General features: G+C 44.8%; 1 protein-coding gene across 3 annotated transcripts in view; it reads right to left on the bottom strand.

Annotated features, from left to right (window-relative positions):
* Positions 1-220: 220 nt before the first annotated feature.
* Positions 221-15,537, bottom strand: part of TDP1 (tyrosyl-DNA phosphodiesterase-like protein) — a 181,364-nt gene continuing 166,047 nt past the window's right edge. For all 3 annotated transcript variants that reach the window (XM_086814728.1, XM_086814729.1, XM_086814730.1), the window contains one exon: positions 221-658. In XM_086814728.1, coding sequence (XP_086670854.1) covers positions 561-658 — 98 coding nt within the window. In that variant the 3' untranslated portion in view covers positions 221-560. The remainder of the gene's footprint in view (positions 659-15,537) is intronic.

Below are 15,537 nucleotides of genomic sequence, written 5' to 3' on the forward strand. Positions count from 1 at the left end.
GTCTCAAAGTTGGCTATTGTAGATCATAGTGGTGGGTGATGAAGGGACTCTGGGTTTCATGCTGTAGTGACTATTATACAGTGGGTCTAGTCAGTGGACTAGTACTGCATGGGTGTGTGACTGGCACATGTGTACAATATGTAGATATATTATGCAAATGATTAATATAACTTTACCTGCCTGTAAGTGTGCCCTTGCACTTTCACCATTGAGACTTTCATGCAAAAGAATTGCTATCATCTTTTATATCATCATTTACAACAGTTTCTTGGCGCATCAAAATTGTCCTGCCACCAAAAAACAGCCTAATGGATGCATCGATCCATGCTTGGCATCAGATACATTTTTGGTCTTTAATTGAAAAGACTGTAACTAAGGAACAGTTTTTTGAATAGAAATTTCACAAACATTGTGTGTGTGTGTGTGTGTGACAGAGAGAGATCTTAGCGTCAAAGTTCATTTACTTGCTTTTCCAACCTTCATGTCATACAATATCTCGTCTTTAGCGACTCAGTACCTTCAACAGATTATAATAAAGTCCAACTACAAAGAGAAGCCCACTAATTGTCCTTTGTGCCATATAATTTGACGACACGAGGCCAAAGCTCCCCATATGTATCAGGCTCGAAGTACTGCCTATCCCAAGACCAAGGAACGTCTGCAAAGAAGGCGAGAGACATTCTCAGGCATGGTACATGAGAGAGAAACGATGGAACAGAGCTTGATTCTTTTAACAAATGTGTGCTTGTGCATGTGCATATGCATTGTACATGACCACGAGGAGACCACAAAGAACCCAAAGGGGGATTATGGACATGTTCCATGGACAGATGCACAGTTCATCAAACAGCCCCATGTAAGATGAAATCCTCACTAGCCTTAACAACTCCAGTGTCTGTACATAGAGTGAACTTGCAGGCCTTGCAGAGTGCTTGGGCAGGAGTCACTAACCTCCCTCACACTCACCACCTAACAAAAAATATATTGAATTCTCATTTTTGTATTGATGGTTCTATGGAATGCCCCTGTATATAAATTGTACTAAAAGTCACTTTGGCCTTCAGCAGTTCTCTCTCTCTCTCTCTCAGGAGGAGTGGCCATATTATACAGAATGGACCTACAGCATGTGATACAGGTGGTCAGACGGGATGAGGATGCACAGTTCATGTGGGTGAGGATCAGGACAGAGTGGGCTCGAGACATCTACCTTGCAGTGTGCTACTTTGCACCAGCCACATCTAGACATGCCACCCGTAGGGAGTCTCCATACTTGCCACTTTATGATGATATTATGAAGTTCTCCAGCTTAGGGGATATCCTCCTTGCTGGAGACTTCAATGCCTGCACAGGTACCCTTCTTCGCGACAAATGATCCCATGTGCTAGGGGATCAACACGGTGGGCACGGATATCGAGCGGACATCACTGGACATGGCGACCCGCACGGACTATGGGGAGTACTTCCTGGCCCTTGGTGGGGCTCATAGACTGGCCCAGTGGCCTGGTTCTAGCTTTTTCACTTGCTAACCCTTCGGACATAGTGGACTACTTGGTGGGCTCTCTCCTTGATACCACTCATCCTGGACTTCACCATTTCATCCCGCCCCATCGGTGTTGCAGCTGATCATGCATACTTAGCCTTCTCCCTCACATGCCAGTACACCATTCAGCCACCTATTCTACCACATCATTGCCACCCGAGATACAACTTCACCAAGGAGACCTCTTGGGCCTACTCTGCCCACATTTTCTGCACCCTCTCCGACCTCGACCCACACATTCCACTTGATGATCTTATTGTCACAAAATTCCTCATTGCTTTTGTTTTTCTACTGTTCATGTGTGGCATATGGAGCATGACATGACATACATGTATGGCTTATGGAGCTTGACATGGTGTGTTTGTGTGGCATATGGAGCGTCACATGACGGTACATGTATGGCTCATGGAGCTTGACATGATGTGATTTCCTGGACTAGCTATCCTGGTGATTATTTGTACTTATGTTTTGGGAAGATTTCGGAAGGATTTTGGATCCCTGAACACTTTACTTGATACAATTGAGTAGATGGGTGTTTCTTCAAGTCTAGTTGCACTCATGTGTGTGTATGACCTTAATTTTATATTTGGATGACTTGTCTTGTTTTCCTGGACAATGCGCGAGATTACTGCCTGTGTTGTCCGTGGGGCCGGGGACGCCTGGGCACCCTGTGGACGGAAAACTCAATTTACAACTTTATGATTTCACATACTAATATTTATTGATGCAGGTCCACACTCACTTATAAGTGACCAGGCAAACTTATAAGTTATACACACTGGGCATGACTATTTTAATACACGTAGCGGCCAAAGGACGGGCACTAGACAGATTATGGGCTGATGGCTTGTAGGCGCCCCTTTCTGGACCTAAAAAGCACACGATTGGTTATTTCTGGCAGGGAGAACTCTAAAACTCGGGCTGATGTGGGAATGCTGTGGGCTGTCCATGGTTGTCCTGCATGTGCTCTAAGCTAAGAAAGCTCTCTTGTTCTGTGAATGAACACCGAATTCAGCATATGTTTTGCTATTGTTTTCATCTTGTACTGGAAGAATCAGGTGCTAGCCAGTGGAGAATCCTTGGGCACCCGCAAGGTTGCATTTGAGGCAGACTCCTTTTTGGTAATCTAACCATAAAAGGGGAGAGAGGGGGGGGGGGGGGGGGGTTCAGCCCATCTTCTGGCCCCTAGTGTGGTGTACAGTGCAGAGTTGTCTTCTTCTCCCTCTTCTCTGGCATGTTCATGTGTTTGATCAGTATTCATGATTGATAAGATTACCCTACAGCCGGCAATGCCTCAAAGGAGTGGTGCTCAAAGAGCTCTTGAAGTAGAACCTACTCCCACACAAGAGCAGAAGAGATGGGACTCCAGGGATACACAAGCCATGTCCTTGATAGCCCTTTCAGGTGAAAAGGTCTATTCCACACATTCGGTCCTGCAAGACATCGAAGCTTGCATGGGACACATTGGAAGCAATGTCTGAGGTACGCAACGAGGCAAGAGTTGCCTACTTGAAGAGGCAATTGGATCTTATTTCTATGGATGAGGGTGACTCCATGTCAGATCATCTCACCAAAGTGAAAGATTTGTAGGAACAATTGCTCAACATTGATGAGGTTATCCCAGGCAAACATCTGGTCACCAACACTCTTAATTCTTTACCACCCTCTTGTTTGGGCTTTCACACCTCTCTCAACCTCTCTGTGAGACGAGGTGCTGATCTTGTCACTTTTGAAGAGCTGGTGGGTTTACTCTTGCAGGAAGAGCAAACAAGAGCAAACCTATCTAGCAACCGTGGTGGAGACAAAGCATTTACAGCCAAGGATAAGGGTAAAGCAAAGAGCTTTAAGCATAGGGGACACCAATCTAGTAAGGCTGGTCATGGACAGCCCTCTTCTGGTGGTGAAAAGGCTGACAAAGGGGATGCAAACAAGCCTAGAAAGAAGGAAAAATGTCACTACTGCCATAAGCTTGGCCACTACATATACCACCCTTCCATGAGTTCATAAATCATGCCAGGAACTCACACCAAGATACCAATCCTTCCATGGAGCCCTTCCACATGTATTCAATCATGACATCATTCCACACGTCTGCCAGAGAAGTCTTGACACATCACATGGTTGATAATATGCCGCCTCTTGAGTCTCCAACAAGACATGTATGTGAGGGGTGTATTTTGGGAAAGATGCATCAAAAACCATTCCCCAGGGATGGAGCTATTAGAGCTGAAAGTAAATTACAGCTCATACACAGTGATGTATGTGGTCCAATGCGGACACCATCCATAGGGTTGCATCTTTATTTTGTCACATTCATTGATGACTACTCCAAGTTTGCTTGGGTTTACCCCTTGAAAGCGAAAGCATAGGTGTTTACATGCTTTCGACACTTTGCAGCAATGGCTGAAATCTGTGTGGATGTAAAGTCCAATCACTTTGCTCAGATAGAGGTGGAGAATACATGTCAAATGCATTCAAAGATTATATGCTTCAAAAGGGCATCAAACACCAATGTATTGTGCCTTATACACCATTGCAGAATAGTGTAGCTAAGAGGAAAAACAAATCTCTCATGGAGATGGCAAGATGCATGGTGAAAGCACAAAAGTTACCTCACAACTTTTGGATGGAAACTATAATGTGTGCGACTAAAGAACAAATTTCAGATTTCAAGGTTGATTTGAAAGCTGAATTTGATGTCAGATTTGGGGCCTTTACACTACTATCTTGGCAATGGCATTGTTATGTAGCAAACTAAGTACATAAAAAGTTTGCTAAAAAGGTTTCACATGGAAGAATGTAAGCCAATTTCTACTCCGGTAGAACCAGGTGTACGGCTTACTATGCATGATATTGGTGAGCCTTTTGAGGCCGGCATTTACAGCCAGACAGTGGGATGCCTCATTTACTTGTGTAACACGAGACCTCACATATCTTTTGGGGTGTCTTTGTTGAGAAAATTCATGCACAGCCCGGGCACAAAGCATTGTGAAGCAGTCAAACGCATTTTCCGTTATCTTAAGGGTACCCTGGATCTTGGTTTGTTCTATCCCAGGAAGGACAGCTATCAACTTTATGAATACAGTGATTCAGATTGGACTGGTGCTTATGATACCAGGTAATCCACCAGTGGGAATTGTTTTTTTCTTGGCAGTTCATGCATATCTTGGTTGAGCAAAAAGCAACCCACTGTTGCCACATCTACTTGCGAGGTTGAGTACAGGGTAGTCTTCACAGCTCCAGTACATTGTGTATGGTTGAGGAGATTATTGGTTTTTCTTCGTGAGTGTCAGCAGACACCCACCACCATTCTCACTGATAGCCAAAGTGCTATGGCCGTGGCACGAAATCCCGTATTTCATGCATGTACCAAGCACATTGGGATTCATTATCACTATGCCAGAGAGAGACTACATGCAAGGGAGATTAGTTTATCTTATTGCCCTACACAGGATAATGTTGCAAATCTGTTCACAAAGGCTTTACCTCGAGAGAAGTTTGAAGCTTTCCGCAAAGCTTTGGGCTTACTCTCATATAGATAGTGATCTCCTCCCTTGTACAGGTTCACACTTACACTAGAGGGTGGATTTGCAGGCATATGCTCACTTATAGTAGTGCTACGTGTGAACGGGGCTTAACCAAGGGCACTTTTTCCCATGAGGTTTTTCCCCTTGGATATCAAGTGTGAAAGGACACTTATCCATATAACTTTTGTACTTGTATATTATATGGATGTGACTCACATGCAAGGGTTGACTTGCATTTGTGATCACCACATTTTGTCTCTTGCTCTCTCTCTTTCTTTGTGTGAGCTTCTTGTTTCTAACCCTAATCTGCAGGAAACCTTGCTGTGTGTGAGTGAGTGAGTCCCAACATCGACTCCAAGGGGTGACTCAAGAGGTCATACACAACACTATCGGGGTGAAATAGGGCTGCCCCCTGTCTCCTACTCTATTTGGGCTATACATTGATGAGATGTCTCACTACATAGACAAACAAGAAGGACCAAGAGCATGATTGGCGAGAGTCTTGATACATATCCTATTGTATGCAGATGACATTGTCCTTAGCTCTGACTCACCAGAGGGGCTACAGAGGCATTTGGATGCATTACAGGACTTTTATGAGGATCAGGACCTCGTTTTGTGAACCTTGGGAAGACCAAGGTTATGATCTTTAACACCTCCCCACCGCAACGGATCGGCGGATCCTCACCACAGTTTACATATAGTGGGGAGCCAATGGTGCATGTGACGTCTTATGTATATCTTGGGATCACTTTTGATGGGCCGCAATTCTCTATGCAGAAGGCCAGACTGATGCGTGGCTATGCAGCCCTCGGCTCACTCGAGAGAGGTAGTCCTCACAGATATAGTTTCATAAGCCGAGGACGAAGCTCTGGCTATTTGACACACTAGTCACACCTGCACTATTGTATGGAGCTCCCATCTGGGGTCCGACTATGTACCACGAGAAGAGACGGAGGGGGGAGCCAGCTGAGACAGATACAGAAGAGGTATATGATGAGTGGAAGCTGATGGAGAGGCCCCTAGTGATGATGATCTCGCACATGATTAGGAGTAAGCCATCACTGCCACATGAGATTGTGCAAGTGGAGATGGGGGCTGCGCTAACCCTGATAGGGGCTCTATTCTAGATAGTGACGTATTGGCACAGACATGGTTAGTTAGTACGAAAGGTACGATACGGTACGGTACGATAAAATACGGTACTAATTGGTACCTTAAAATTTTTTGAGGTACGGTACGATATTAGTACGCTTTTAAAAAAAATACTTCCTAAACTTAAAAATTGTAGACAAGAAGTTACAAAATAGTAGAACCATGAACATAATGTCATCATGCCATTAGAGTACAAAATTGCTACAAAAGGATAGGCCAAAAACTCATGGCATGGGCGACCGCCAACATGCGTACATACATGATACTACATACTACAATACATCATCGATGGGCTAGAAGGAGATAGATGCCCAATGCCTAGAGAGCTATAACATATCAAAAGTCTACATCACCAACATCTGCGTGATCATCAACATGATCACTACTAGAGTGTCCATCAAGAGAGTTCTCTGAAGAGGACTCTTCGAAGGTGGACGAGACACTCTGGGGATCATTCTCGCTAAGTAGGTTGCCATCATCATCAAACAAGGGCTCTCTAGGCAGTGGGGTATCATCATGAGGGGGCAATGGAAGCTCACTATAGAGCTCCATGAAGATTGCGTCCTCCTCCTCATCAAGCAATATGATCGCTTGCCTAATATAGCAATGGCAAGTGCACACGCTCCTGACAAACAGCTTCCTATAGGCTGCAAAGGGCGATGAATGGCTCTCTAGAAGACTGAAATTGCTCCACGCAACAACAACAACAACAACACCACCCAAAAAATAAAAAAATATAAAAAAATCGTACGATATCGTACGAATCCGTACCGTACCGTACCGTACGGCAGATACGTACGATTTCAGTCGTACGACGTACGGAACTAACCCTGGGCACAGATTATGGGAGCTCCCACCAGATAGATACCCCCGGCTCGTTCTCCCCCCTCAACTCCCTTTCAGTGTAGCATAGAGGCCTCCTCCTTTTCTCTCATCCACACAAAGCTGAATAGGGTTATCAAGAAGGACATTGTGAGACTGGATACTCCCACCAGATAGATACCCTCGGCTCGTTCTCCCTCCTCCTTCCCCCCCCCCCCCCCCCCCCCCCTTTCGGTACAACATAGAGGCCACCTCCTTTGCTCTCAGCCACACAAAGCTGAATAGGGTAATCAAGAAGGACATTGTGAGACTGGATACTCAGAGGACCTAGCGTTCACCCGTTCAGCCCTTGGGGATGAAGACGGCCTTCCACAGAGATCATCTTCTTCGCTTGACAGAGGACGGTTTCATCATACGCCCGCGCTACATGGACACACATCTATCATTTGGGATGCAATGTGCGATTGGACAGATCCGCACCTCATCCCATCAGTTGAGAGTGGAGATAGGCAGATATGGGGCCGAGGTCAGCTACACCAGAGGACATGATATGCCAGCTTTGTCATACAAAGGTTGAGACAGAGGCCCGCTATATATGCCGATACTCAGTATACTACCATTTGCCACCCAACCTGGTCCAACCGTGCTTTCTCATTATGTTTATACATTGGACTGGCATCCATGGCAGTTGCATATGCTGCCACTCATGTGATACTGTGGATTTGGCTTTCCGCTTAGCTTATGCATGTGTATACATGCCCGAAAATGTCTCGAGGATTGGTGTTCCATTGGGTCTAGTACCTCATGTACTTTCCTGGAACACATCTATTTTGGTATAGTCTCATGAATGGGGATTGTCCATACCAATGTTGCCTTGCATAGCATCTTTATGTGCTTGCCTACAAATTAAATTTGCATGTTGTTTTCATGCTTGCTTGACCAATGTGTAGTTTTGGGTAAGGACACGCCTGCCCAAGAACTGTGAATGTGAAATTGTCTGCTGACATGGTTATGTGGCATGTGACAGGTGGAAGTATTGGTCAAAACCTAGCCTTAGAAACTAGCATTTATTTATAAGTGAGTATGTACCACTTTATTTTGTTTGGGCGAACAAACTCACTTATAAATTACGGCCAGGTCTGTTCGTACACACTGATGTCTCGAGGTGGACAAAGCTCAATGTCCATCGCCCAGACCTTATCCCCTTTCTTCAAAGAGAGCAACCAGCCATGTGTCCATCCCAGCTTGCACCCCAACTCACTTTTCCTCGCTGCTTGACACCACCCAAGGTAGACATCTCATAATCTCTCCTTCTTTCTCTCTTAGAAGCTGGCGCCTCCCTTCATGAGGCCTTTTGGCTGTATTTTCTGCACTTCCTCCTTCCCAATACCATATCCAAGCTTGTAAGAGTGTTTTCTAAGCTCCCAAGACTAATTCCATGCCGTATTCACTCTCCTACACACATCCCAATGGCTGAAATTCAGCAAAACAATCGTTTTCTTGCTGTAATTTTTGGTCTTTTGGCTGGAAACCCTAATTTCAGCCTTCCTTTCTCAAGTTGAATCATAGGGGAAGCTTTCCCAGGGTTCTCTACACCCTATGTAGTGTTCTTTTGTCCTACGTGCTCTCCCGCAGATTGCTTCTACCATGTGTGGGTGGAACAATAGAGAGAAGTTGGTAGGGAACATGGCACTTGAGAGGGTAGTGTGAATTGCAGATCTTCACCGACAACCATATTGTTTGCAATATTGTATTCATATGCATTAGTATGGAAATCTAGTCAAAAATACCCATGACACTATGTACTTGATTCTCCCAAGATTAATATACACTATTTTTGAGAGAGGGATGGGCCGTTCCAGCTCATTGTACGTCTCTTGTCAATTCAACAAATTAACATCTTGTATTGTGCTTGTTGTCCATAAAATCTCAGTGTATTTATTTAAGTGTATTGATTAGCATTGTGTTCAACCAAGCATTCCACACCGACCGGTGGAATTACATTGGTTCAGAGCATACGGTTCTCTTTTACTTCCATTGTGAAAGACAATCACCACGAACACTAGCTATCTCTACACTTAGAACACTATGGATAGCCATACAACAGTGAATGTTGAAGATGCCAACTCAAGAGATGGGAAATGGAATGCATGCTTCCAATGCTTTACAGAAGAAAAAACTCATGTGGTGCATACCAAGCATAGTCACCAGAAACAAGAAACGGGAACGAAAACGTTCGAGGAATGGAAACGGGAAAATAAGTTTTTAGGGGTGGAAACGGCCATTTCCTGTGACAATATCACATGGGAAACAAGAAACGGCTATGGAAATGGATGGGGTCCTGAAAACGGAGAAACGGACTGAAACGGCCGTTTCCTGTGACTATGATACCAAGGAACAGGAACATGTGGGAGAGTCATCCAGTGGTAAAGAGAAAATACAAGAAGGAGAGTCTATAGCCTTAAGGGCCAAACTTACTCGTATACAAGCTCTTCTTATGGACCAAAAAAAAAAGAATTGAAGCTCTACCACCAGGATCCATTGGTACATGATCGTTTGAAGGCCAAGAAACCTAAATCATTTATGGATCATGCAATGGCAATGATAGCTCAAGAGTTGCATATGCAACTGAGGGATGCAGCACGTGCATACTTGGCTCGTACTAAGGATGCCCATCGAGAAAATGGACTATCCCACATGTCTTGGTATCCGCACAGGTGGTTGAACAAGAGCACATGTCCTAAGAGGGTGAATCCTCATACAACTAGAGAGGAATCCTCGGCATTTTCACGCCTTGAAGATGTACCTAGGATGCAATGTTAAGATAGTGGTCTGCCATTGCCGATTGAAAATGTGCATGCACAACACATGTAACATGGGCTGCATTTTCTGTTGGTGCAGGTATTCTGCGTATCTCTCATGCTACTCATGCCCTCGAGTATACTCATGAGAGAGAAGTTATAGGTGAGAATGCACCAATGTATGTTGCCGGGGCCAGCCGTGCCTCATGTTTACAAGGCACGTGCCCAATGCATCTCCTTTTGTTCCTAAAATGATGCCAGTCACACAGGGGCTATCCCAATGGACATGCATACAGGAAAACATGTTGAGATGCAAGCTAATGCATCAAAGTCTCATGACTTTAGAGCTGGAGACAAATCTGTTAAGTTTGATACATATCATGGGGAATATGATGCATCAAAGGCACTTGCTTTTATTACCGAGTTTGATATTGCTTTTAGTGATAAAGTTTCACTTAGAAATCCATGATATAATGTTGCTCATGGTGGCTTACTCAGAAGCTCACGCCAAATCCTGTTAGATCATGGGAAGTGTTCAAGCAGAGATTTTATGCTAGTTCTCGCCTCCCAATGCATTAAATACGATAACAATGAAGTGGAATTGGGTGAAGTAGAAACGGTGAATGTATATGTGCAGAAGTTTTGGAAAGTGATTTTGGTGGTGTCTCCATTTATGCATGTTCTAGAGACGGAAATTCAATCGGATTACAATTCGTGTACAAAGTGGGTCTACAAATGTATCCTAGTCACAGTTTACAACAACTTATCGTAGTTGCCACTACTACCGAGCAGTTGGAACTCAAGTTGAGTCGATCCAATAAGAACCCTCATCCCAAGGCAAAGAGGGGTTATCCAAAACTTACAAAACAATGGACAGCCACCTAAAAAGGACCAAAATCAAGACAAAATGGTCCAAGGTTGAAAATAAATCTACCAAGAAGCGCCCCTTCAAAGTGAAAGACTATGGTCTCACTGCTGAGCAGAAAGAGCAATATATGAGTGAGGGGAAATGCTTTACTTGTGGCAGCACTAAGCATATTGCAAAAGCATGCCTAAACGAGAAGAAGCGTGATAATGTGAATGCACCAAAGCCCAATGTGCATATGGTTCTCGATGTGCAAGGGAATACTCCACATGATAGCAAAGATAACGTTGTACATAAAGCTTGGGGACAACTTAAGGATCATTCCGCTTTAATCATGTTTGATCTTTGTGCAATTGAGAACTTTATATCTACATGAAGTGGGGAGGGACATGGATCCTCAAATTGAAGCGGGGACTGTCTTTGTTGGTAGAGAAGTGCAGGTTATGCCAAATTATTAGCAAGTTGCGCATACATATTCAAGGCTATGTGGATCATGAAAACTTTCTTATAGCGCCTTTGAACGGCTGTCATATATTGCTTAGAAAGCCTTGGTACTTGTGCATTGATCTGTCTAAGGCTTACAAGACCAACACAATCACCTTCATGCATAAAGGCCGAGAGTATGTGATTAATGCTGGTGAAGAGGGTGATACATTCCACATTGTATCTCATGTATAAATTAAGAAAGTAATGAAAAAGAGTGTTTTTGCGTACTTGATTTTTGTACCGAATCGGGTGAAGAAAACTAATGTACAATGATTGTTTTGCTGATGAGTCGCCACACGTACAATCGAAAGATCATCGCATTGATCTTGTGCCGGGTATCTCACTACCTAATAGGCCAACCTATCGTGTAAGTGCATCCCAAGAGAGGAGATCATGAAGCAGGTAAATGAACTTCTTGAGAAGGGTTTGATTCAGCCAAGCTCTTCCCTATATTGTGTATCCGTCCTCTTGAAAACAAAATAAGAATGGATCTTTTCGTATGTGTGCATTATAGGGCTTTGAATAAACTCACCATCAAGAATCGCTTTCCAATTCCACACCATAGACAACATCCTTGACAAGTTCGATAGATTGGCATGCTTTAGCCGAATTGATCTCAAGAGTAAGTATCATCAAGCGCATGTGGTGTCTAAGAATGTATATAAAACTGCTTTCACAACAACATTTGGACTTTATGAGTATCTTGTTATGCCTTTTGGTCTTACGAATGCCCCGGCTACATTCAATAGAATGATGGATCACATGCCCCGTGGGTACAGGAAATTTATAAGTGTCTTCTTTGATGACATTCTAGTTTTCTCAAAGATTGAAGAAGAGCATAGAGCTCATTTGACTATTGTTTTTGAAGAACTCTATAAGCATAAACTCTTCATAAATGCAAAGAAGAGTTGAGTTCTTCTTGGCAGAGATACACTATCCTGGGACATATTGTGTCCAAAGACGGAGTGTGGATGGATTCTGCAAAGATTAATCCAATTTAAAATTGGCCCGATTTGAGATTGATGCATGAGATCCATTCGGCACTTTGCATGGATTACTGCTCCTTCGCATGACTTGACAAAGAAGAAGGCTATATTCAAACGGACTGATGTAGAGAGAGATGCATTCCTTGAATTGAAAGATGCAACTTCCCAGTCCAGTGTTGATCATTCCGGATTTGCAAAAGCCATTCAATGTGGAATGTGATGCATCTAGAAACTGCATAGCAGCTGTCCTAAATCAAGAGGACATGCTATGGATTATGAGAGCCATAGATTGCATGATGCAAAGCTCTCTCTTGGCATTTATGAGAAAGAGCTCTTGGCTGTAATTCATGCACTAGCCATATGGAAACATTACCTTCTTTGGGGTTGATTTCAAAGGTTATCCAAACCGGACTATGTGGCAAGGACAACCACTCTTAACAATCAAGGAATCGCAAGCAAGGTAGATCAACCCACAGAGATATCTAGAGCATTCTAAGAAATGGAGTGTTTGAAGCTCAATGCGCTCGGAGGTGTCACTCGATCAACACGAAAATTGACTCTCATGTGGAGACCAAGGTAGGTGTAGGAAGAGAGGGCTCCCCGGAAGCGATGATCAAAGCAGCTACAGGAAGTGTGATGACCACCATAGTAGGAGGGGGTTAGCTGTGAAGGTTCAGATGACGATCTGTGGCCGCGTGTAGTAGCGGGGAAGTGGTGAGGGTGTTGTGGCCGGGTAGCGAGGTAGGAGAAGTGGACTGAACTTGTTGCTGGCGAGGAAAGAGGCAAAGTAGAGAGGGTGGAGACCGGTGTAGGCGAGGACCATAGGCAGCCGAATGGTACCGTGCCAACTGTGGAAGAGGGCATGACCGCCAGGGTGGCATAAGGGATGGTGCAGCAGGATGAGGCAGGTAGATCCCTTGCACCCGAGGTCGGATGCGGGATGGCTTTGGGGGGGGGGGGGGTGGTTTGCTGGCAGGGAGGTAAGTGCAATGGGGGGTTGCTGTAGGAGGTAGGTGAGGAAGTGAGCAGAAGGCCAAAGTGAATGATACAATTTCAGGCTTGTTGAGCTAAGCCCAAAATCGGTGGCAACGGAGACACAGGGATTCACACAAAGAGAAGGTGGAAGGGAAACGGTCGGCCGGCACAAAAGCAGTGAAAAGCCTCAGTGTAGTGGATGGAAACAAAAGGTAGTGGTGATGTGGGATTTCTCGGAGCAAGAGATAGTAATGAAATAGGATATAGAGGTGCATGGTACGGGGGGCTGGGAAGGGAAGGGGTGGGAGCCAATCGGGCAATGGTGGCAACAGAGAGCTCGACGAGTGAATGCCAATTATGTGAGTATCTGAAAACGGTGATGGAGAACAGAATTTCTGGTGGACCAATGATGTGAGCGATGAAAGCTGAAGTCAACCCGCTGACCATTGAGCATTGTCAGAAAGTTGGTGATTAGGGCGGCACAAAGGGAGGCATCCAGCGCAGGCAAAGGCCGGGGATGCGAGCCCTGTCAGGCCTAAGTGGGCGAGTTTGGCTTGACTGAACAAAGTGGAAGGGGAAGTTGGGAAGGTGGAATGGAGACGGGTCAATAAAATTGATGGTGAAGGGAGTGGTGTGGGAGGTGGATGCCGGTGACAAATGAAAATGGTGCATGGAAACAGGGTGGAAGTGGATGGGGTGGAAATGAGTAGGTGGGGCGGAAGGGGGAATAACAATGTCATCATCAAAGGGAGAATACTGAGGATCAGCATTGTCGGATGAGGTGGAAGAAGATTCAGATGATTCAGATGGAGGCGGAGACTGTACCTGTGGAGCCACCATTGTCGCACTAGTAGATACGGAAGACGAGGGTGGCACCGCTGAGCCAGCCACTGAAAGAGGTAAGGTAGTGGGAGTCATGGCTGTGGCCGAAGGGAGCACCTGGAAGGGTGGGGCGGACTATGTCAATGGCGCACTCTCGGGAGTTGTGTGGTTTTTTGTCCAAAATATGTGTTTCAACCTTAAACGAAAGGAAATTTTTAATTGCCACAATACCAATCCCTTTATTCCAGTGGGCCATTATCATTAGCTCATATGGGGATGTGCAATCACAAAAAGACTAACACTTTCCAGCTGTGCAAGGTATGGCACTGAGACTGAATAGCACATCTTTTCAGATGTCGTGCCTTTGTTGTTCTCAGTCGCACAGGTGCAGCTCTAAGGTGGTTGATGGAGAGCCATGTTATGCATGTGTGGTGAGAGAGAGAGAGAGAGAGAGGGTACTCAAGAGGAAGAGAGAGATGTGTTGCACGACTCAATGATATTGATTGATGTGTTGTTAAAGATTCACCAAGTACAATGATTTTATAGCCTTAGAGGCTCATTTGAATCACATCATTGCTTATGTCAAACAGGTATAATATCTAGATATTTATTCTAAGAGTGGACTCATGCACACTTATTCACCTGCACACATAAGTGAGCCTTCAGACACACACATACAAGAACAATAACCCTTTTAGGGGCAGTTCACACACATACACAAGTGGGTACACCAACAAGGGTCCACGTACACTATGGGTACACACACAAAGGTAGATACGCACATACGAGACTCCAAATCCCAACAAACCCCCCTCCAAAGTAAGGTGGTGTTATAAGGATTGACTTTCATATCTATGGTAATTTGGGCCCACAACAGCACACGTGATTCAAAAGATCACAGTGGCCAACACTTGGGCTCTCATGCCAGGCCTGATAAGGGGTTTGACCACACATGATATCTGCTCCGATCATTGAAGGATGAACGAGGCATTTCATTACACAGAATTAGAGGCTATTTGGAATATCTTTCCCTAGAGAAGTGGCCCGAAATTGACATTCTGTTATGGGCTTTCCCCGAGCCAAGGTGACTCCCTCGTAAAAGCCTCATTGGAAGAGCTATTCCCATCATCGTACAGCCATACAAAGGTTGACATATGGGAAGAGCTATTCCTTGTCATTGTACCGCTCTACAATGTCAGCCATCCTAAACAAACCCCCACCCCCACCCCCACCACCCCAGCCCCCGCCCCGGCGACCTAGATGGAGACACGAATTGTGCCTAGATGGTTGCAAACATTGCAAGACAGCCTCCTTTCAGCTCCCATTTTGGTAGAGCCATGAAGAAATATGTGTCTCGCAACCCATTGATTTTGTGCAACCTGGTCAGGAACATAAAGTATGCAGGGTAAGGAAGGCATATATGGTCTTAAACAAGCTCCTAGACGTTGGTATGAGAAAATCCATGCATACTTGATTGGTCAATAGCCCAACTGAGCGCACCCTCTACATTTAGAAGGATGTAGAGGATTTGATTGTGCTCATACTTTATGTGGATGAC

The sequence above is a fragment of the Cibotium barometz genome, chromosome 20 (assembly GCF_041138505.1).
Source record: "Cibotium barometz isolate CiBa-2024 chromosome 20, ASM4113850v1, whole genome shotgun sequence".
Lineage (NCBI taxonomy): Eukaryota > Viridiplantae > Streptophyta > Polypodiopsida > Cyatheales > Cibotiaceae > Cibotium > Cibotium barometz.